Source organism: Chinchilla lanigera, unplaced genomic scaffold, assembly GCF_000276665.1.
Source record: "Chinchilla lanigera isolate Chin_1 unplaced genomic scaffold, ChiLan1.0 scaffold00004, whole genome shotgun sequence".
NCBI classification, from domain to species: domain Eukaryota; kingdom Metazoa; phylum Chordata; class Mammalia; order Rodentia; family Chinchillidae; genus Chinchilla; species Chinchilla lanigera.
The window spans coordinates 37,889,203-37,910,370 of NW_004955405.1; the positions used below are offsets into that span (position 1 = coordinate 37,889,203).

Here is a 21,168-nt window from a genome sequence, read left to right on the forward strand (position 1 = left end):
GGACAGCATGACCACAGCAGAGAAGGCAAGGAGGAAAACACAGGAGAAATCAAATCATGTCGGAGGCCAGACCTACAAGTTGTCTTGAGGAGTGTGGATTGTATTCTGAAGGAAGTAGGGGTTTTGATAAGGGTTGGAGCCGAGAAACGCTATGATCTCCCAGTCTCCACAGGATCAATCTGACTTCCATGTGGAGGATGGACTTCGGGGAATCTGACTGACCCAGCCACACACGTCAGGAAGGAAGGGTGTGGAAACCCAGGCGGGGTGTTAATGTGGTGAGTGCAGAGGGGGCAAGAAGAGCTGCTGTTCTGACAGGGCCAAAATTATCCAGAGATCTGAGAAAAATCTGCAAGTAAAAAGTGGGAAAAGGTCCATCACGCTTCACAGCACCCTCACCTTTAACCACAACTTGGATGATTCATTGTGTGGCCGAGAGGAAGATCTCAGAACCCAAGGGGATGAGCAGGGCACCAGTGAAGCCCTCATGTGTCTCAGAAGAGTCTCTTTAAATCAGAGGTCCTGGGTCAGGCGAGGTATACAGAACGCAGAGATGCGCAGGGTATGCCTACTTTGGCATGAGCCACGCTTCACTCAGTGGAACCATTTCTTAAGGGTTGCCCCGTGGTCCACCACCTGGGTCTGCCATAATCACTTCGCAAGTACTCTAGGGATGGACGTGAGTGGTGCTTTGTATTTTTTGCCACTAAATACAATGAATAGCATCATGATATATATACTTAGTGTATATTTCCCTACACACATATATCCCTTCCTGCCTGACTGGTTCCCAGTGCTTCCCAGGATAAATATCTGGGGGCCAAATTACTTACCCTTTAAGGGTTCTTTACATATGTCCCTATTTTCCTCCAGAAACGCCGTACACATCTATTCTAACTTTCTTCAAAATACCCACACTTTTCATCATTCAGGATTTTTCAGTTTTCTTTGGCAGGTGAAAAAAGCCCCTCCCTAACTGATTACTCAGTTTTTTATTTAATTGTTGATGAGACTAAACATTTTGGATATGGCTAGTGGCTATCTGTATTTCTTCCTTTATGAAATATTGATTCAGGTGATCTCTCCCATTATAAACCTATTTTTAGTATTTTGTTTAAATATTGATGTTAATTCTATTGTATATGATTTTTCTTAAATTAATGTTATCCTTGGCTATTTTAAATACCTTCACAATTTTTTTTTGTTCCACAAATTCTTTTAAATGCTCTCAAAAACTGTAGGAAAATAACAAACATAAATAGTCCCAAGGGGTTTTTTTTGTTTTTTTTTGTTGTTGTTTTGTTTTTTTGCCTTTTTGAGATAGGGTTTCACTATGCAGTTCAGGCAGGCCTCAAACTCACAGCAGTCCTCCTGTCTCAGCCTCCTGAATGCTGGGATTACAGGTGTGCACCACCACACCTGGCCAGTCTCACTCTTTTTTAGGGAATACACTTGGAGTATGTTCTTAGGAAAAGGCAACTTCTCCCCATCTACATGAGCATCTGGTCTACCTGAGCATGCAGTCTTCCCCAATACAGCAAGGAGTTTCTTCATTTTAGAAACAAGGCCCCCCAACTTCACTGTTTGGGAACCTGCTGAGTGTTAGGTGCAAAGTCACCAGAAAGTGAGTAGCACGCACAAGGCTGGTTGCATAATAATTTGTCCAAACACATTCCCTAAAATATTACTCTTGATAATAATGATGTCGCTAGGTTACTCAGAAGTCTCATTCGACCTGTGGATGGTCTCTTTCTGAGACTGGGAAGGGGACAGAGTCTGGGACTGATTTCTAATACTGGGATACCATGGCTTTCTTACAAAATCTGGACACCTGAAGTTGGTTCAGAAACAGAAATGGACTAGAAAACAAATGTTGCTCAGCAGAATAACTCAGTGGAATCTTGGGAAGTGCAGTGAAGATGCCCCAACATCGTCGAGAGTTCGACCTGTAGTCTTTAGGTGGCTTCTTGGAGGGACCCTCACCCTGAACATCAAAACACCCACGCCACAGCCCATGCAGAGCTATGGAGCCACTTTACTAAATGCCAGACAAATGCAGAAATAGTAATTATTTCCTATTGATTCTCTGCTTTCACATCTTTAGATGTTACTATTTTAGCTATTATGGTCTTTGTCACACAAAAAGTTCTAGACTTGACTTGGTCCTCAAATGTAAATGCTTGGCTGGTTGTCTGCTACCTACCCAGAAAGTCCCGGATTTTCCAGCATTCCTGTTCACTGTGGAGAGTGCCCGGCAGTACCGCCCTCACTTCATTAACATAGATTATCGGGGTTGCCCCCGCATTTAGATGAGCAGACAATGGCCTGAAAACGGAATTTCAGGTAAAGAATGAAATTTTCTAAAGTGGTAAAGAATGAAATTCGTCGACCTTGTCGTTGAAGAGGTGGACCTTCTGCCTTGCTTGTAAGCAGGGTGAGGGTGAAGAGAACGAGTCGGGACAGGGATGATGCCTTTGCCATTCATGTCTCTCTTTCTAGTTTTGCGCATCTGTGGCCATCCCATAGTGTATTGGGGAGGTTAAAGAGGATGTAAGAATGAGAAAAAAAGAAAGGAGATAAAATCAGGCAGGAAGATGCTCTGCGGTCAGAGTCAGAGGAGGAAGGCACATTTTCCTAATGTTAACGTCATCTGTTAACATTACCGGGCTTCCTTTCCGACCGCGGACACAGTGAGCACTCCACAAATGTTCACTCTTATCTTTATTATTACTATTATGTCAAACACAGAAAATAAAATCCCCTGGGTACAGGATACACAAGGAGAGTTAACTTCACACGGTCTCTTCCTCCTGGTCCTGCCTCTCACCCCAGGGACACAGGGTGCTGCCGCTATTCATGGGTTCAATCTGCAGACCACACACCCCGACATCTATGGCCAGGTGAGCCAAGGCGAGCGCCCCAGAGGGAGAAAGAGACGCTGGAGGAGGGTAGGCTGGAGGGACAGCGGCGCCTTTGAAGCGTTCGTTGGTAAACAGTGGTTACTTTCTGAACACAGCAAAAAGCAACGTCACCCTTCTTGGCTCTTGCCGAGAGAGCATGGGTAAGCCTTGCTCACTGTTTACCTGTGTTGCAATCTCGAAGAGACAGCCAATCCCTGCTTTGGGTAGAGCAGAGACCACAGCAAAACCAAGACCCAGGAGTGGCCACACCTCTGGCACACTTACTTATTTGTGCCAGTTTGAGGAGGTGGACAGGTGCAGGGATGGTGTACCAGGGCGGGCGGGGTGCTGGCAGGCAGACCATAGGTTCAGAGTGCTCGCCTCCCACACTCCACCCCTGGGGACAGCCACTTCCGAGGAACAGTCTTGCTTTGGGGATAGCCATGAAACGATTTGTACCCCGCGGCCCTGTCTTTCTAATGCTAGACCTTTAAATTATGGAAAAAGCTCACGAAGCTTCTCACCACAGTTTCTAAGCTAACTGTACCCCACCGTAGGGGCATGTTTAGGTGAGTTGTAGTGTCATTTCTCAGCAGAAGATTATATGACCACTAGCAACCAAGTGGCAACGTTCATAAAGCAAAGTGCTTACCAGCCTAACTTCAGTAAGTATGTTAGCTGTGGCAGAGTCTAGGGACTGGATTGAGGAGTGATTTTTGTTTCCTCCTTGCTCTTTTTTTGTCATGGTTCACCTTTTCTAAAAACATTTATTACTATGAACATTTGACTTTCTTTCTTAAATGTTTATAATGGTCACCACTTGATAAAACATGATGGCTATAGGTATGTAATAATCAAAACATGTTTAACACTTATGTCTAGAACTCCCCAAAAAGACTAGAGTTAAATGCATCAGAATATCATGTGAAACTTCTACTTACTTGCCCAAAGTCACATGTGATAGAAGTTTTTGGTAAAGTATGCACTAAGCTTTTGGCAGGATTCTTTATTTCTCTCATATATGAATCAGTTTGTTAGTAGTTAACCCTGAAATATGCCACACAATTTCCTTATGAAGGCTTCCCAGCCTATTGCTATAGATCCTTAGAAACCAGTAACTCTTAATTGCTAAGAGAGGCTTTAGAAATTAATTTCTAAGCCTGGTTAAAACTACAGTTTAGGGCTGGGGATATAGCTCAGTGGCACAAGCACCAGCCTGGCAAGCACAAGGTCCTGAGTTTGATTCCCGGTATGAAAAAATAAATAAAACTACGGTTTAATAATAAATTTCTACTGTAAACAAGACCTCTGTGCAGATTCACAAACCCACCAAGACCCACTCCCCACATCTTTGGTGAAGGATAGCAAAAGGAGAATTTTTAATATTACTTCCAAGAGACATCTGAGAAAGGTCAGGGAAGATTTGGAGTTAAGATAAGGTAAGGTTAAGCTTCTCAAAAATGATAATATACAATATAACAACCATTATTGATTTCCTATCATCTTGTTTTGAACTTGTGTATTTTTTATAATGTTTTTTAAATTTTTATTCTCTTTTAAAATTAAAAAAAAAAGCTAAGAAACTGCCCCAGGCCAGAAGAAATTAAAAAGATGTGAGTACTAAAAAAAATGATTTCATGATTTGTCCAAAGTTGACAGATGCATAAAAAACCTCAGTGTAAAACCTTGGTAAATCAGGACCCTGGAGCAGTAAATGTGGAGTGAGGTGAGAAGATTCATTTATTTTACTAAGGATGGATCAGAAATCTCTTCTACCCAACCTTGAGAGGAATCTGTTTAGAGAGGGAATGGAAGCAAGTGGATGACATTATAGAATTTACCCTGCTGGCAAATGGGCTGGCCTTCCTGGAGTCCCTAAGGTCGGCCTTGCTGTTCCTTGACAAGTAACCATACATATTTATGCAGTGCCATGAGGTGCTCTGATATGTGTATACACCGTGGACTGATCAAATGAGGATAATGAGCATATCTGTCACTCCAGATGTCTAACATCTCTTTACAGTGAGAATGTGTAGAATCCTCTCTTAGCTATTCTGAGATATTCACTACATTATTAACGATAGACACCCTCTGATGTTAAATTGACCTCCAGCTGAGGGACCCTGTGCTCCTTTTCCATGATTCTATGGGAAGAGGAGAGTGGTGTAGCGGGAAGAGCATGGGTTTTGGAACTAACCTGGGTTGCAATTCAGTTCTGCTTTTCTCGGCCTTTGGATACACTAATTAGCCATCCTGAACTTCTGATTATTTGTGTTTAAAATAAGGATAGTGACACTATGGCAGCTTAAGGAGAATTAAAAAGTGTTCCTTAATAGCACAGTTAAATTCTACAGGGAGCCTGAGATGGCCACTCTACCCCAGAGGAGGAGCCACTGAAGATTCCAGTGGAATGCTGGGCCTTCTCTCACCCCGAGACCCCTGGGACTTCGTCTCCTTTCACTCCTCTCCCTCGCTGAAGATTCCTTTTTCCCCAGCCTCTCAGGTGGTTGGATCTCCTCCAACCCAGGGAAGACCCCTTCCTCGGGACAGCCGGGGTAGCAGCTTACCTCTGGTGTTAAATCCACGTGGTTTCTTTTTTTTTTTTTTTTGGTTTTTCTCCGGTACCGGGATCCGAACTCACGACCTTGCGCTTGCCAGGCAGGCGCTTTTGCCGCTGAGCTAAATCCCCAGCCCCTAAATCCACGTGCTTTCAATCAGCCACCACACCCGGTCTACACTGCCACGACATGAGATTGCACTTCAAAAGGAAAGTGGCAGGTGCTGCAAGTTCCCAAATATGCCTGGGTCGAGATTTCCACTGGAGGGTCTCCCACTCCATGAAGTCACGGCCCCGGGACAAAATGTTCAACACAACGCAGTTTGCGTAGACAACTCGGTGTCCTCAAACAGGAAGTGGGATAACCACCCACAGCAACAGAGAGGAAACGAGGAACAAGAGCTCTATATAGCGGGACAGACAGATCACAAAAGCAACCAAAACCTCCAAGAGGATTACAATATGATTTGAATATTATGAAGATCAAGAGGTTGTAAATCTCTGGCATTGTATCAGTGACGGATATGCATATAAAGAAAAGTATAAAAGGATACAGAAAAGCAACACAGGTAGAATTCAGATTCATAGCTGCCTCTGAGGACCCACGGACTTTAGTCTGTTCTACGATGGGTGATTTCTCAAGCAAGTAAGTTGCATGGTGTTCTTTATATCATTACATATAATGGTGGTGTTTAAATGAAATGAAAATGCCGTTTGGGTTATAAAACATTATTTTTCCTCCGGTGAAATGTCAATGTGATATTTTGATTAAGGAAGACAGGTTCTTGGTAAACAGCTTCCTGCTCCTGGCTGCCGTGGACCTGAGACCAGGGGGTGGAAGCGGTCCTCGAGACTGAATCTCTGTCCAGTCCCTCTTGCCAAGTCCTGGGTCACAGACAGGTCCTTCAGGCCCAAGCCTTGCAGTCGCACATGGCGAGTAGCTGCCTGGATGACCCCTCCGCCCCCTGCAACGCCGAGGCTGGTGGATGGGAAAGGAGTGAGGGATTTCATAACCTGACTGCCTGTTCATTCTCTCCTACCTTAAGTCACATTAGAATTGACTTTTTCCACCTCCTGCTGTTCACGCCTGAGGTTTTCATCTGAGACATCACATCTCCAGGAAACTCCCACTGACCTCCAGCACCATAGGTGCAGGTGAAGGATGCTCACAGAACCCTGAACTCCTCTTAGCAGCTCTTGGCAAATACTGCATGGTAATTGCCCATTGGATGGGGCAGAGGGTGACCATCCAGCTCTCTCCACCACCGCCCTTCTCCTAAGTAGGGTCTGACAGGGGCAAGGGAAGGACACAAGAAGTAGATTCTGCTAATAAAGATTGTGATTTTTCCATTTGTTTCCAAAAGACCGCTGTCATGCAAAAGTGGGCTACCCACCCAGCCCTGGGCAGCTTGCTCAACCTGAAGGTCTGCGTCTCTATCAGTTAAACCATGCTGTTGAGGGCTCCTGTGTACCTCTGAGATGGACTCAGAAGCTAGAGCTCTGAATATCGATATCCTTGCTTGTTCCCTTCCAAGGAGCACACAGGGACAGATGACGAGCGGAGCACTGCAGGAGGGAGGAAGACCTCCTCTTGACATCTTCCTGCTTCTAATTTTATAGCTCAGGGCTAAGCCACCTGCAGTAAAAACTCTCAGGAGACAATTTTCCTAAGAAATCATGGGACACGAGACTAGTGGAGACTAAAAATATAATAAGCTGCAGAAAATACTTAAGTAAATCCATAAAAATTGAGAGTTGGGCCAGGCACTGTGGCTCACACCTGTAACCCCAGCTATTCAGGAGGCTGAGGCAAGAGGATTGCAAGTTCAAGGCCAGTCTGAGACATTTATTGAGACCCTGTCTCAAAATTAAAAAAAAAAAAAAAAAAAAAAACACTGCAAGAGGGATGCAGCTCAGTGGTAGAATACCCCTGGGTTCAGTCCCTAGTGTGCAAGAATAGTAGAAGAACTACAAAACCGCAAAGAATAGAGAGAATAATCTATGGAGCAGTAGGCTGTTGATAGCCTAGTAGTTTGGGGTTCTGCTATATCTTCATCATCAACCTTGAAACACTGGAATATTTGAGTCCCCACCTCCTATAGCCAAGGATTTAAGGAGTCCTTCATTCTCCTTGAACCTCTACAGGTACAGTACACAGAAGTAACCAGAACTAACATTTACTGGATCCTAACTGTGTGCCAAATACTGTCCTAACTAATTATTTTTGTAATTAATTCATTTGGCATTTACAGTAACAGTATAATATAGGCTTCTTATTACCTTTTTTTTTTTTAAATGAAACCAGGCCACCAGGATGTGGAATAATTTTCCTATGACCACCCACCCAGCTACTAGGTGGTGCAACTGGGGTTTGGGTCCAAAAGTTTGGTTCTAGACAGTCGATTCTTAAACCCAAAGCTGTGCCCTTCCTCCCTGCCCCAAACCTAGGCCATAACTGGAAGTTTAGAGTTCATAACTCTAAGCAGATGTAAGTTGAGTGGGACATGGACATACTAGGGTCATTCTCGAAGGTTTCATGGTCAAAGGCATTCGGGCGAGGCTAAGTCTGATCTCACTGAGTGGATTTCTTCCCTGCAGGATTTCTGGGTTTGACATGTTCATGTGATTTTGACTCTGTAAATACAGAAGTCACTCTTAGAATTCTTTTCTGATAAGACATATATGAAGAATATACAGTTGATTAGAATACTGTTTCAGAAACATTGCCCTAAGGAATAGCTTGAATTTTTTGTTTGGTTTGTCATTAATTTCCCCTAATTTCATTGTGCCAGGTCCAGAAATTTAGTGTCCACTGCACAATTTACTAGGAAGCTGAAGCAGGAAGAGAGTTTGAGCCTGGGCTGGACAGTTTAGCGACTTAACAAGACCCTGTCTCAAAATTTAAAAATTAAACAAAGGGATGGGATGCCACTCAGTATAAAGACTCTGTTCAGTGCAGGAAACAGAACTCAGCAAAATCACACAAGTCAAAGGTTTGGTCATTTTCACCCAATGCTGCCTTTCCCAAGCAGCTCCGGAAGCTACCGAGAGAGATGTAAACACACAATGTGTTGTGACGGCCAGCGGGCTTGGTTTGGGTCTGATGGCTCCACCCCAACTGCCCGTCCCGGGGTCTGCCAGTTCTAAGTGCTTATGAATATTTTTAGGGGGAGGTATATGTTTTAAAGCAGGGCTTCTCAATGCCCTTCGCTTCTAACATCTTTCACACCTTTGCACATTCGCAGGTTCCTAACATATCCCAACCCCTTATTCCAACGTGTCCGGTATAAAGATCACCTTCTTTACAAAGACACATGTACAGATTTGTTGTATTGTTCTGCTCTCTCAAAAATCAATTGGTTTTTCTCAGATAAAAATGGCAAGCCTAGGGGTTTGAAAATCATAGACCCAGGTCAATTTCTGCTGTTCTGCACACTGGTTGTGTATCTTAAGCAAGCTTCTCACCATGCTGAGCTTCCGTTGCCTCCTGTGTAGGTGGGGTAGCACCACTTACCACCTTCACACCATGCCAAGTGTGGCTCAGGTAGACTGGTAAGCACAGTTCCTGACAAAAGACCAGCCCTGCGTTGGCAAAAGCTTAGCACAGCCGTTCTCGTTCTTGATGGGGGGTCAGAGACAACAGTAGAATGTGTGTTTCCTTCTTTGTTTGTTTGAGACAGGCTCTCGATATGTAGTCCAGGCTGACCTCAGATTTGCAGAGATCCTCCCGCCTCAGCCTCCCAAGTGCTGATATTACAGACATGCTCCACCATACCTGGCCAAGAATATTATTGAAAAATTCAAGAAAAAATACAGATCCAGATACATAATAGAATGCAGATTGTACAAAATGTCAAAAGTCAGTAAGAAAAAGATAAATTTGCAAAAAAATGAGAAATGATATTCTGTGTGAATAATTCACAATTTATAAAAGAAAAAAATCTAATGCCGTGAAATGTGAAATGACACCCCTGTCTCACTAATAATCAGGGAAATTAACAATTAAAACAAATCACATCTAACCCAATATATTGTTCAGGATTAAAATTAATAATATATGTGCTTAAAAGAATAGAGGAATGAGTATTCCTATACTGAACTACCAGCATTACAAATTGTTAGATGACATTTGAAGAGACATAGAAGTTTCTATTAAAACAAAACTGCTCAGGACTGGGGGTATAGCTCAGTGGCACAAGCACTTGCCTGGCAAGTGTGAGGTCATAAGTTCAATTCCCAGTACCAAAAAAAAAAAGTTATTAAAACTAAAATGTCCACCTTAGGATCAGCAATTCCATTGCCAGGTAGATAACCCCGAAAAACCTTTTCATATTACACACTAAAAAATAGTACAAAAGTAAATACTGTAGAATTGTCTGTGACTACACAGCACGGGAATCACCCTGCATACCAAACATAATGGGGTGGACAAATAAAATATGATACAATCATATTAAGAACTGTACTTTAGAAGTTAAATGTTACACGTGTGACGTGTGTATCAATATGCATTTATCTCAAAATATCGCATTCATAAAAATATATAGCAATTCTTACTGAGCAGTTAATAAGTAATTGGCTTTCGGGTTTTTTTTTATGAATTGAGTGGTTTAATCCTCTGAATTACTCTGTGAAGCAGACATGATTTTATTCCCATTTTACAGATAAGGAACTGAAGTCAAAGCCACAGCCCTGGCTCCCCCGGGTCGGGATCTTGAGCGAGCACGGGGCTACCAGATGACGCGCAGGGTAGGACCCTCGCCAGCATCCCCACCGTGTCTGCAGGGAGTGGAGGGCGCTATGCTGAACTCATCGCAGTGTGGCCTTAGCCAGGCAGTGTGTGGGAAGACCAGCACTGGGAGAAGATCAGGAAGGACTCGAGCTTTATCTTCCGCATTCTAATTTTTTGTCTTAAGAAACAACGTGTCAATTTGTCAATTTTGAATCCATAATCATGCAGGAAAAAAAATGACAGGGAATTGGTCGATGTGTTCGCAGTGGTTGATAATGAGCACTGGAAATGTGAGCGGCTAGCTTTCCTGTCCTGTGGTGCATTTTTTAATTCAGAAGGAAGGAAAGGAAGAAGAAGGAAAGGAAAGAGGGAAGGAGAGGAGGAAGGAAGGAAAAGAAAGAATACATGAGACAAACACACACCCACACACCCGCACACACCCACACACACCCACACACACCCACACACACCCAAACACACGCATAAGAATGGAAGATTGGGACCAGGACTTTGTATGTGTTTTCCCACACTCCTGATTCAGGAGTGTGGTGCCGACACAGCTGTGCTGGGCAGAGGTATCAAATACCACAGGGAGATCCCAGGCTCTGGAATCTGAGGTCCAGGGTTCAAACCCATCTGCACTGCACATTACCTGAGTGATCTTAAGGCAGCTGTCCAGCCTCCTAGCACTTCCCTTTTCTCATCTATTAAATGAGACCCTCAAGCTTAACGCAGATCTACAGATCTGCCGAAAAGAAAGCCATGAGTCTATATAATCAATTTGCGCTCATAAAAAATGTGGAAAAGAATCCACATTCTCAATTAACTGAAAATATTACGTGCTTGGCTTATCATATAACATGGTTCCACAAATACTAGAATTTGTTTCTTTCCCTTAGCTCAGCACTTTGGGTGCTTATATTTTAACTCGGAGTTTTACCAGGATGTTAATAAGTGTGTAAGAGCTGTGCTGGCCTGTGCAATTTCTAAAGCAACTCTTGAAATATATCTGGGGAAAAAAATCTATGCACACTAAAAACCACCCTTCATTAATCAACCAGGACAGCGGTCTCTGGCTTCTTCTCCATAAAATGGGTATAAGAACTCTCTCAGTGACTTGGGCAGGTGAGCTCTTAGAGGATGCTCCAAAGAATTCACCCAGAGTGCTCACACACACACACACACACACACACACGTGTGTGCGCACATGCATGCACACACACCTCGTGGGAGCATTTCATCCAGCTGTGGAAATTGAGTTACAGTACTGATTGTTTATTTATTAGATTGTAAACATCTGGTCCGTTTACTATTACTTAATCTATTAACTCTGACTTAGGTATAAGGGGTAACCTCACTGGGAGAAAACGTGATTAGCTGTCTAATGATACAAAGATACATTCTTAACAATAGTTTATCACTCGGTAAGGGCCCTGTCTGTGTCTATACACCTTGCTTACTTTCAGTCAGGCATTTACCCACCCTTTGGCTTCGAAAAGCCAGGTTTAATTATTTTTAAAGACTTTTCTTTTACCTTTTTCCTCCACAGTAACGTGACCCCTTCGTCCCCTTCCTTGCTGTACCCTTTGGAAGGTAATCTATTCAAAGCCTACACTGTAGGAGCAGGAGTTACATTCTCCTTCCTGGAGGAGGGAGTATCCATTGAAATTATTTGGAATTCTTCTGTCTACTCTCCACTCACTTAGACAGTCATCCCTAGATTGAACTTTATTAAAGAGTGCAAGGTTGGGCTGGGGATTTAGCTAAGCGGCAAAAGCGCCTGCTTGGCAAGCGCAAGGTCGTGAGTTCGGTTCCTGGTACCGGCGAAAAACCAAAAAAAAAAAAAAAAAAAAGAGTGCAAGGTTAAATATTCCCTTTAAAATCCATGGCAAAACAGTGAAATGATTCTTTCCTTTCCTCATATTTAAGTTTAATTTTGTTCTCACTTGAACAATTAGTGCATATAAAATTCTACTGGGCTATAAAGAAGGTGGAGACAAAAGTGCCCTGCCCAGAGATACCATGCTCAGGGCCGGACAGGAAGGGGCACAGTGAGCAACCCATATCCATGGTGCAAGTGCAGGGGAGCCTGCTTTGGGGACACAGAAAGAGAGTGATCCATTTGAGGGGTGCCAGGTAGGAGAGGACTGACTGGGCAGGGCCCTGGGTGGGTAACACGTGCAGTCCCGCTGGGCTCACCCCAGGCACTGAAGTTCTTTGGAGCCCTCTGGAAATTCTCAGTAATGTACTTGGACTTGTGTTTGGTGAGCAAAGTCCAGTGGGGCAACAGAGCATGTGCTGGGTGCTTGGAGCCTCAGTCACATGGCGTGAGCCTCCCCCTCTGTTCCCTCCCAACCTCCCAGCTCCCTGGCACCATGGACGCCCCAACCTCACCCTGCCACCTGGGCCCCCGCTGCCCTGGGTGGTGTCCAGCGGTATCACATTGGTGGGGAGGTCCCTGTCCTGCTGTCCCCTCTCCACCTGTAGATGTGGCTTGGTTCTGCAGGAGCCTTTCTTTGACTCCTGCCCAGAGATTGTAATTGCTTGGAGTTTCACCCATCACTGCGGGGTTGCGGCAGCCCAAGGGGCAGGGAGATGGGCTTGTTCTCCATCAGCAGGAACTGTCAGTCCACCAGCAAAGAAGCCCATAGTGACCAAGAAAGAAGAGGACAACTAAATAGCCAATAGAAGACACCGTGGCAAGCGCCTTTTATAATAAATGCCTTTTATAGTAAACCCATGATTCTGGACAGCGTAGGCAAGAGGATCACAGTTTCCAGTGCAAATTAGCAATTTAACAAGACTTTTTCTCAAAATAAAGTACTAAGGGGGTGGAGCTCGGGCTGTAGATCAATGCAAAGGACCTGAGCTCCATCTCCAGTATCAGGAAAAGAAACAAAATGGCATGATAAGGAAGAGACTGCAGGAGAAATTTTTTTTCAAAGTTTTGTCTTTAGCACTTGTTTTCTGGTTGGTTTTTGTTTTTGTTTTTGTTTTTGTTTTTTTTGATGTGCATTTTCATGGTGCAGTGAACCCTGCAAGTTATAAAGCCAGTCTTGTCCAAGGCAGTGCTGAGGAACAGTTATGAGGTCAGATTCTGGAGTCAGAATGCTTGGACTCAAATAATATCTCCAGCATTTACAGCTGGGTGCCCTCAGGTAAGTTAATGAGCCTCTCTAACCTTCAGTTTCTTTCTCTGGAAAATAAGGACCAAAAGCCCCTACCTCATCCTACTCTTGTAAGATGGAGTGAGATGGCATCGTTAAAGCTGCCTTCACTGAGAGACTCCCCCCTCCCACCTCTGCTCCACGGCTCCTCAAAACAGCGCCTCCTCCTTACCCTGTCTGTGTCTCTCCAGCCCTTCCCAAGCACTGAGAAAGCCGTGGGTTTCCACGGGTGATCTCATCACACTCTGCCAGGTCCAAGAAGTGTTGGTGGAACGCATGAACAAATGTATACTGAACACCATGCGTATGGTCCTGACACCTAGCCTGCCAATCAGCGGGAGGGATCATTAAAAATGGTAGAAAGCAAAGCATCCTCAGGTAAGAAAGGCCCTGCTAAAGCGTTAGCAAAATACTTGGGAGAGACTAGTTAGGAAACTGTTATACTAGGTTAGGAAACTGAATGCTAGGTTAGGAAACTGTGCCTACCTAAAGCCCAAGTCAGCATGTCCTGAATTCTGTTCTCAGATGTTAAAACATGTACTTAAAACTGAGTCCACAGTAATCAGTTTGGAAAAGAGTACACACAGTTATCCCTTAGAATGACCTGCTATATGCATTACAGTTTTGTAGACTCCTATGATAAAGCTTCCCATACATATTGGTCATGGAATCTCTTTAATTGTGTCTATCTGTACCTTGAAAAATATTAGCTGTTCCTTGGAATACAGTTTGGGGTTAATCTGCTTGGAGGAAGGGATGGTGTCTTATTTATTATCTTATGGCTAGACATACAAGATAATAAATATTAATTCCATGAATTAAAGAATTAATGATTCTTTCATTTGATTTTGTCTAGGCTTCCACTGTGACCATATGGAATATGTACCTAGCAATTTACAAACATGATTTTACCACAGAGACCCTGTTAAAGTTAAGCAGGGGTGAAATATCAGTACTGTAGTCTGAATAATGCTCCAAGAGATTGAACTTAATACGTTCACACAGTTGCTTCACGCAGGGGGCGGAGTGAAAGCCAAGGTTCCAGGTCTAGACTCTCTGCTGTTTTCACTGTGTCTCCCTTGGCATTATCCAAGACACGTGAGGACAAAGCACTCACCTCAAATAAGCGCAAGACTTTGGCCAGTGCACCAACTTCTTCTTTGAGGGAGAAGATCAGCGAAATGGCGCTGTTTTGGCTGGAGTTGTCCTCAATGTAGCTCGTTTCCTGTAGAATTAGATGCACTTGGTTAACACATTTTTAACACTTAGAAGATTCTTCCCATGAAGCCTCCAAGGAAGCAGGAAATGGGATTTTTTTCATAGCTAAACCTTGGAATACAGTAAACCATGTGTATTCTGTACAAAGGTATATAATGTGGTAGAAGATAAATAAGGAGGAGGAAGTGCTCGGTGATGCTCTGCATCCATTTTTAATTTAGGAGGCTTTGGTTATTCATGGATGTCACCAGTCCATCCTATACATTTAATACCTTTTAATGAACACTTATTAAGTGCCAGCCATTATTTACTTTGTATCTCTGAGAGACACAAAGATGAATAAGGCAACACTCCTATCCCTTAGGAGCTAAAATTCTGACTTAAGAGATACATTTACAATGAATAAAAACATACTTAGAGGCAACATAATATCGCTCTGAAAGGGTCCCAAAAAACATTGGAAAATCCATGTGGAAAGTACTTAGAATATTCACAGGGTTTTGAATCTGAAGACTTATGCTGGAAACCTTTTTTTCCTAGTTTCCCAGAAGAGGGCAAATCTCTCAGCCCTCCTGGCTCCCTCCAGTTATAAAATCATGCAAATCATAACTCATCAAAACAAATTCAGATAACAAAAAGGAAAAAAAAAGATAAGTTTAAGAAGAATATTAGAAGAAATATAACCACTAAGCTTTTGGCAAAATCTCACGAAGGATGAACTTCTTCCTATATGCTAGGATCTAAGACACACATTGGCTGAAAAAGAGACACAAAACGGCTAAAAGTCCACAAATAACCTATCCGAAGATGGATGTTTTTGGACAAGCAGCAAAGAATGCCACGCTTCTGCCACCTACTACACGCGTGTGACAGCAAAGGAGGAGAGAGGCAGGCTCATGTGCCAGGGCCTGCCAGAGATCTCCCGAGTTTTAAAGAGAAGTCTTGGTCCAAAAATGATGGGCGCCACCAACACATAAAATGTTCTCAAAACCAGGGAGAGAAAAACGTGCCTGACAGTTTCCCCTTTGTAAGCAAGTTAAGGAGGTTAACCAGGGGATGTTACGTCATGTCCACGGAGGGGGCTATAGCGGGCAGATTCCTGTCAGCCACTTAGATAATAAAAGCCGTGTCAGTACTGATGACCCTTAAGAAAACTTTTTTTTCAATTCTGAAAATTCAGAGTTTCCCAGAACCTCACGTGAAACAGGATTGTGGAGAGGAACCCAGTTTATCAGCAAGTGGGACTGGAGCGTGCTTCAAAAATATTAGAAGGCCAAACGAACAGCCATCAATCCCTATGTGGAGCAAGACTATCTTTGCAAAAGCAACTTTAATGTATCATCTACTAAGAGCCTATCCTGTCCCAGGGGTTGTAAGGAGCACTTGGTGTGGATTATCTCATTTAACTTTGAAGACCGTCTAAGAGATAGGTTTATTATTCACCAACCGGCCCTTCTGCTGATGACAGGATTAAAACTCAGAGGTTAAGCACGTGGCCTCAAGGGCCAGAGCGCCAGAGGCAGAGCACTCGGTCCCTGCCTACCGTGCATGAATCGGAACCTGGTGCGGACGCCCCCTCAGCCGCGCCGGGGTCTCTGACTTCAGTGTCCTTCCTCCTCCCACAGAGCACGGAATCCTTAACCTTTCCTGCGTGCCTGAAAAGATTTCTGTCTCTAGTTCCCTTGGCAACTTTCCTTTCCCCAGTTGACCCGCAGGAAAAGTAAGCTAATTCCTGATCCTGATCAACAGGCGCTGCCTCCGGCTAGGGCAGCTCAGATTCAAATGCACCTCTGCCTGAAACCCCGCGCCCCTCAGGCCCGCACCGCACTCCTGCGCACGTCCAGCCAATCCCCAAGCCCAGCCTGTCTTCTCCACACATGAATGACTCTTAGTGTCCCTTTTTTTTCTTTGTTTCCACTGCCTTGTGTGATTCCAGCTTAGAGGTCTGCATGGATCCCAACCGAAAAGAACCGTGCCCTGTCCCTGCTGCACTTTCTAAACCATTCTGGATGAGTTTTAACTGTGGAAAACTTCAAAATCACTAACGAATGCACAGGCTATGTGTTGAAAGTATGCTTTTTCTCAAGTGTGTGTGCAAACGTACATCTACTGTGTGGTAAGGCGCTACAGGACTGTGTTGTTATTAGTGCTACTCCTGCTGCTGACTGGGGAGCTGGTGTTGCCAGGAGCCGTACTGGGTACTTTGAAAAGTTAACTCAGAGCAGCTTTTGCACCAGCACGTGACACTCATCAGTCCTCACCAGGTAGGTGCTCTTGGTTTGTAAATAAAAGGACAGACTCTCCAAGTTGAAGGTGCTTGTCCAAGGGCATCCAGCTAATGAGAAACAGAGTCTGAACTTGAACCCAGGCCCCACAACATCAGTGCTCTGATTCTGTCTCTGGTGTCAGATTTGCCTAGGACAATAACTTCTCCTGGTCATAGCGTGGAGGACTTTAAATTAAACAAAGCTCATGGAAGTTTCTAACATGGTTCGGCCCAGTGGGTTTGGATTCTGGATTCTGACACTGCCGCGTTGGTCTCGCTAATCACAGACCTTTGGCAAAACTCTTCCAGAGTATTTTTTCAATCATCTCATAAGCCGTACCTAATTTATTTCCAACAGATGTGTGAGTTGACTTGCACACATTCATATATTCAGGACAGGTGCAAGGCAGAGAAAAGGAACTCACAAACTCAACAGGAAGAAAGAAGGCAGAAGGGAGGGACTTTGTCAGGAACCAAGAATCAAAGAATTTCAGTGGCTGAACGTTGAATGCATGCGTCATAGAAACATAGCATGTTCTTTTTTGTTTTATCTAAAAAATCCATTCTGTTACCTTTAGAACAGACCAGATTTCCAATTTACAGCAACACATTTTAGTCAGGGTATTCCAGGAGGGTTAACTTTCAGTCCTGGTTCTTGAAGGGTTAGGGGGAGGTGTGTATTTGTAGGTGCGATCTCTCTCTCTCTCTCTCTCTCTCTCTCTCTCTCTCTCTCCTCTCTCTCTTAGTCTGTCTCCCTCAAAGACAGACTAAGAGCTCTCTCACACACACACACACACACACACACACACACTATAAGATGACTAAAAACAGGGTGTAAATCTCCTGCCACACTGCACCTCTCGCAGCAGGAAACAAACTTCCTGAATACCTCTACATTCCAGCCTTGACCTGCCGGGAGAGGTGTTGTGCTAAAGAAATGTTCACAGCTGTTGGATTCAGCTCAAGGTTCAAACACCAGCCTCACTGTTCGTCGATATGATTTCTGATTTCCTCACATCCTATCCCATCACTCTGTTCTCTTTTCACAGCATTTATCTCTATGTGAAATTGTATTACGTGGTTCTTTTGTTAATTGTTAATTGTTAATTGCTTACCGCTTGCATGAGAATACGTTTTTGCGGGGCAGAAATTGCTCCACCCAGAATAGGCAAGTGCTCGGTAGGTCTCGGCTGAGTGCACGAAAGAGTTAAAACACTCTGCAGGACAGTTGCGTGTCACCTGGGTAAAGCTCTGACAGAATCTATGCCCACAGCACGTGGGGTCCTCCCTGTCATCTCGCTGCAGATGTCAGAGCTGGAAGGAGCTTGAAGACTAAAGGAGCCCCACCCTGTCTGCCTCGGCCTTACAGAGATCGCCCTGAGCCTCCTCACTCCAAGCACACGGCTTTCCTAGCTCACAGCCTTAGTGGCCCAGGAGGCCCAGGGCTCCTGACTGTACCCCAGCACCCTTCCCAGGATGCGGCTGCCGGGCACAGCGCTGGACTCCTTGCCCATCCTTCCTGCTGGAGTTCAGGACATTTTGTTGAATAAACCCCTTGGTTCTAGCTGGACACACAGTGGCACTTTCCTATGTTCTAGGAACTGGACGGAAAGATTGATAGGCCTTATTTCATTTAATTCTCATAGTGGCCCTAGGATGTAGTTATTTTTATTCCTACTTTTCAAATAAACAAGTCTGAAGCTCTGCTACCCATCAGATACCCATGTCAATGCAGAGGTTAAACCCGGGCGTGCTCCAAACCCACCATTCTACGAGGGCCCTGTCCTTGGCAGTGATACCCTGTGGATTCCTGATCTAAATGCTATAGAAAGAAGGCTTTAGGACCCCCTGGCTCCCTGACCTGATGGCGGCCGTAATCCCCTCCCATGGCCATGTGGAGGCCTCTGTCCTTGGATCCGAGGGAGCCAGTCCAAATCCCCACAGCCTCTCCCGTCAGGCTCCTTTGGCCTGGACCCTCCTTCCCTCTCTCACCGCCCACTGGCTCTGCCTGACCCTGCAGGCCCAGGGCCTTGCTGCGGTCTACATCTCAGAGTCCCAGAGTGATGTCCTGCCTGGGGTGAGGATGTATGTCAGTCAGATTTTAAAATGTACCCTGCGAATGCTCACCTCAAGAGAACAATAGCAAAGCCTGGTGTGGACCACACCCCAGGTGCGGACCCCATCCCGTCATTGTCCCCAAGTCGCTCTTTGGACTCTGAGTCCTTCTACCCCTGGGAGAGGAGCCGAAGGCCTGCATCTTCCCCTCTGCTGAGTTCCTCCCTCCCAGGTCAGACTAAGCACCCAAATCCTCTTCATGCTGAAGGAGGATACAGTTTCCCACAATTTTACCTTTTTCATAACCGGCCACGAGCACTTTATAAACCTCACGGAAGGGACCTACAAGGACCCGACCTCTGCCCCAGGTCATGGGTGACCAGCGCTTCCAGTTTAGAGAGAGAAAATAGAAACAGAGAGGGGCATGGCTTGTCCAAAGACACACAGCTCTGGACAGGGGACCCCCAACTCCTAAGGAGTGCTCTTTCTCCCTGAAAGCCATGGGGACAGAGGCGCTTCCCCTTGGGGACCTCTGTGAAGAGCAGTCCTAACTGATGACTTCCTGGTCATTCTCATCCTCTGCAAATGAAGCCAGACTTCTTGGTGAGCTCATGGAACTAGGAAACATCAATATTTTATTTCTCAGACCTCTCCCCACAAACACTCACCCTCCATTGGAGGTTGAATGCTGAGCTACTTTTCCAACCCTTTTAATTTTTTACTTTGAGACAAACTCTCCTCTAAGTCGTAACGTTGCCCAGCCTAGGCTTGAACTCAAAATCCTCCTGCCTCAGCCTCCCAGAATGTTGGGATTATGGGTGTGCACCACCATACCCTGCTAAGACCTCTTTCTCCCTCGGCAGCCAAACTTCCTTCCTGAGCAGCTGAGGCGGCCCTGGCTCACCTGTCCAAAGTCTGAGAATTTTCGGCCGGAGCCTCCGTTCTCCAGGACCACGGCTGACATTCTGGCTGCTGGCGAGAGCTGTCTCTAGCACCAGGCGTCAGTCCCAGCAGGTCTGTAGTCAGCACGGGGTGGAGGTTGAGCGTTTTAACCTGGACAAGGGCGTATTCTGCCGTGTCACCTGCAGGGTCACAGTCCTGGTGGGCGTTGTCCTGACGCAGCAGGGTGAGAGGAGGGACCAGGAGCTCCTGCCAACCTGCGTGGTGCGCTTGTCAGCCTGCCCTGGACAGAGGCAGAGGCCAGAGACCCCAGGGCCGCCTGTGCCCAGAATCAGACAGGCTGACACTAAAAGAACTCTCAGGAGCCTGGACTGCAGGTCGCCTGCAACTGGAGGAAACCTGCCTCAGCCTGACGCTAATAACCATGTGAGCAATTCCCCCTCGCTCCCTGTCCAAACACAGCCAGGATCCTAATTTAGATTTTTTCAGTCCCTCTTACTGACCCTTGCTGTGCTTTGTCTGGGGAAATCTATGTGTTGACGACGTCGTGGACACTGAGAACTGCAGCTAAAGAACAAAGATAGGGGTCGGCTGGGTTGAAATGCATCACAAGTCCCGCAGCCACTTACAGAGCCCTGGGGACGCTCAGGGGAGGACAGCAGCGCTGCCTCGCTGTGCTGGGTGAGGGACAAGGCGATGGACTAATGTCCCGTCCAGCTCCTCCCCACAGAGCGCAGCAGTCAGTAAATGAGCAGAACCTGACAACAGATAGGACCGTGCCACGTGCCGGCTGGCCTTGGGAGCTTTGTGAATACACACTCGGGGGCAGGGCAGCTCCCGGCCTCCCTGGCCACGCGGCAGTGCTGCTGACAGACAGACAGAGGACTGAGGCTCCTGAAGATGATCAAACAGGCCAGGCCGGGAGCGAGCCGGAGGAGGCCGGAACTGCGTTCCACAGAGACAGGGCAACACCGTTAACCCCATTTTATCTACAAAGGAAACAGCTGGGGTAGGAGTCACCAACAGGAAAGGCGAAATACACAAAGAACATGGAAAGTTAGAGTTTCCCGAAAGATGCAGCGTGTCAGCTGCACAGAGGCCTCAAGTGCCTGCTTCATATTTACCCAGGTGAGGTCAGTGGGCTGTGAGACACAGGCCAATAATAGAGGCTGCTAGAAGCCCACCCCCTCCCATCCTGCAATTCTTTGACCGAAAAACCAAGCATCTGCTAAAAAAAGAAAAAGAAAGTCTCGGGCTGTGGATTAAAAACAAGTGGGTCCGTCCCTGGCTTTACCATGGAAGAGCCGCATGCCTTGGCTCAAGCCTATGCCTTGTTGCCTTTAAGATGGGGCTTTTGAGGATGGTTTAGGATT

At 45.5% G+C, this 21,168-nt stretch overlaps 1 protein-coding gene across 1 annotated transcript in view; it reads right to left on the reverse strand.

Moving 5' to 3' along the window:
- Pah (phenylalanine hydroxylase) overlaps window positions 1-19,961 on the reverse strand; it is a 60,678-nt gene extending 40,717 nt beyond the window's left edge. The window contains exons 1-2 of the mRNA XM_005374572.2: window positions 19,800-19,961; window positions 14,474-14,581 (exon numbers count right to left, since the gene is read on the reverse strand). Of these exons, the coding sequence (XP_005374629.1) occupies window positions 14,474-14,581; window positions 19,800-19,859 (168 nt within the window). The 5' untranslated portion in view covers window positions 19,860-19,961. The remainder of the gene's footprint in view (window positions 1-14,473; window positions 14,582-19,799) is intronic.
- Between the last annotated feature and the right edge of the window lie 1,207 nt (window positions 19,962-21,168).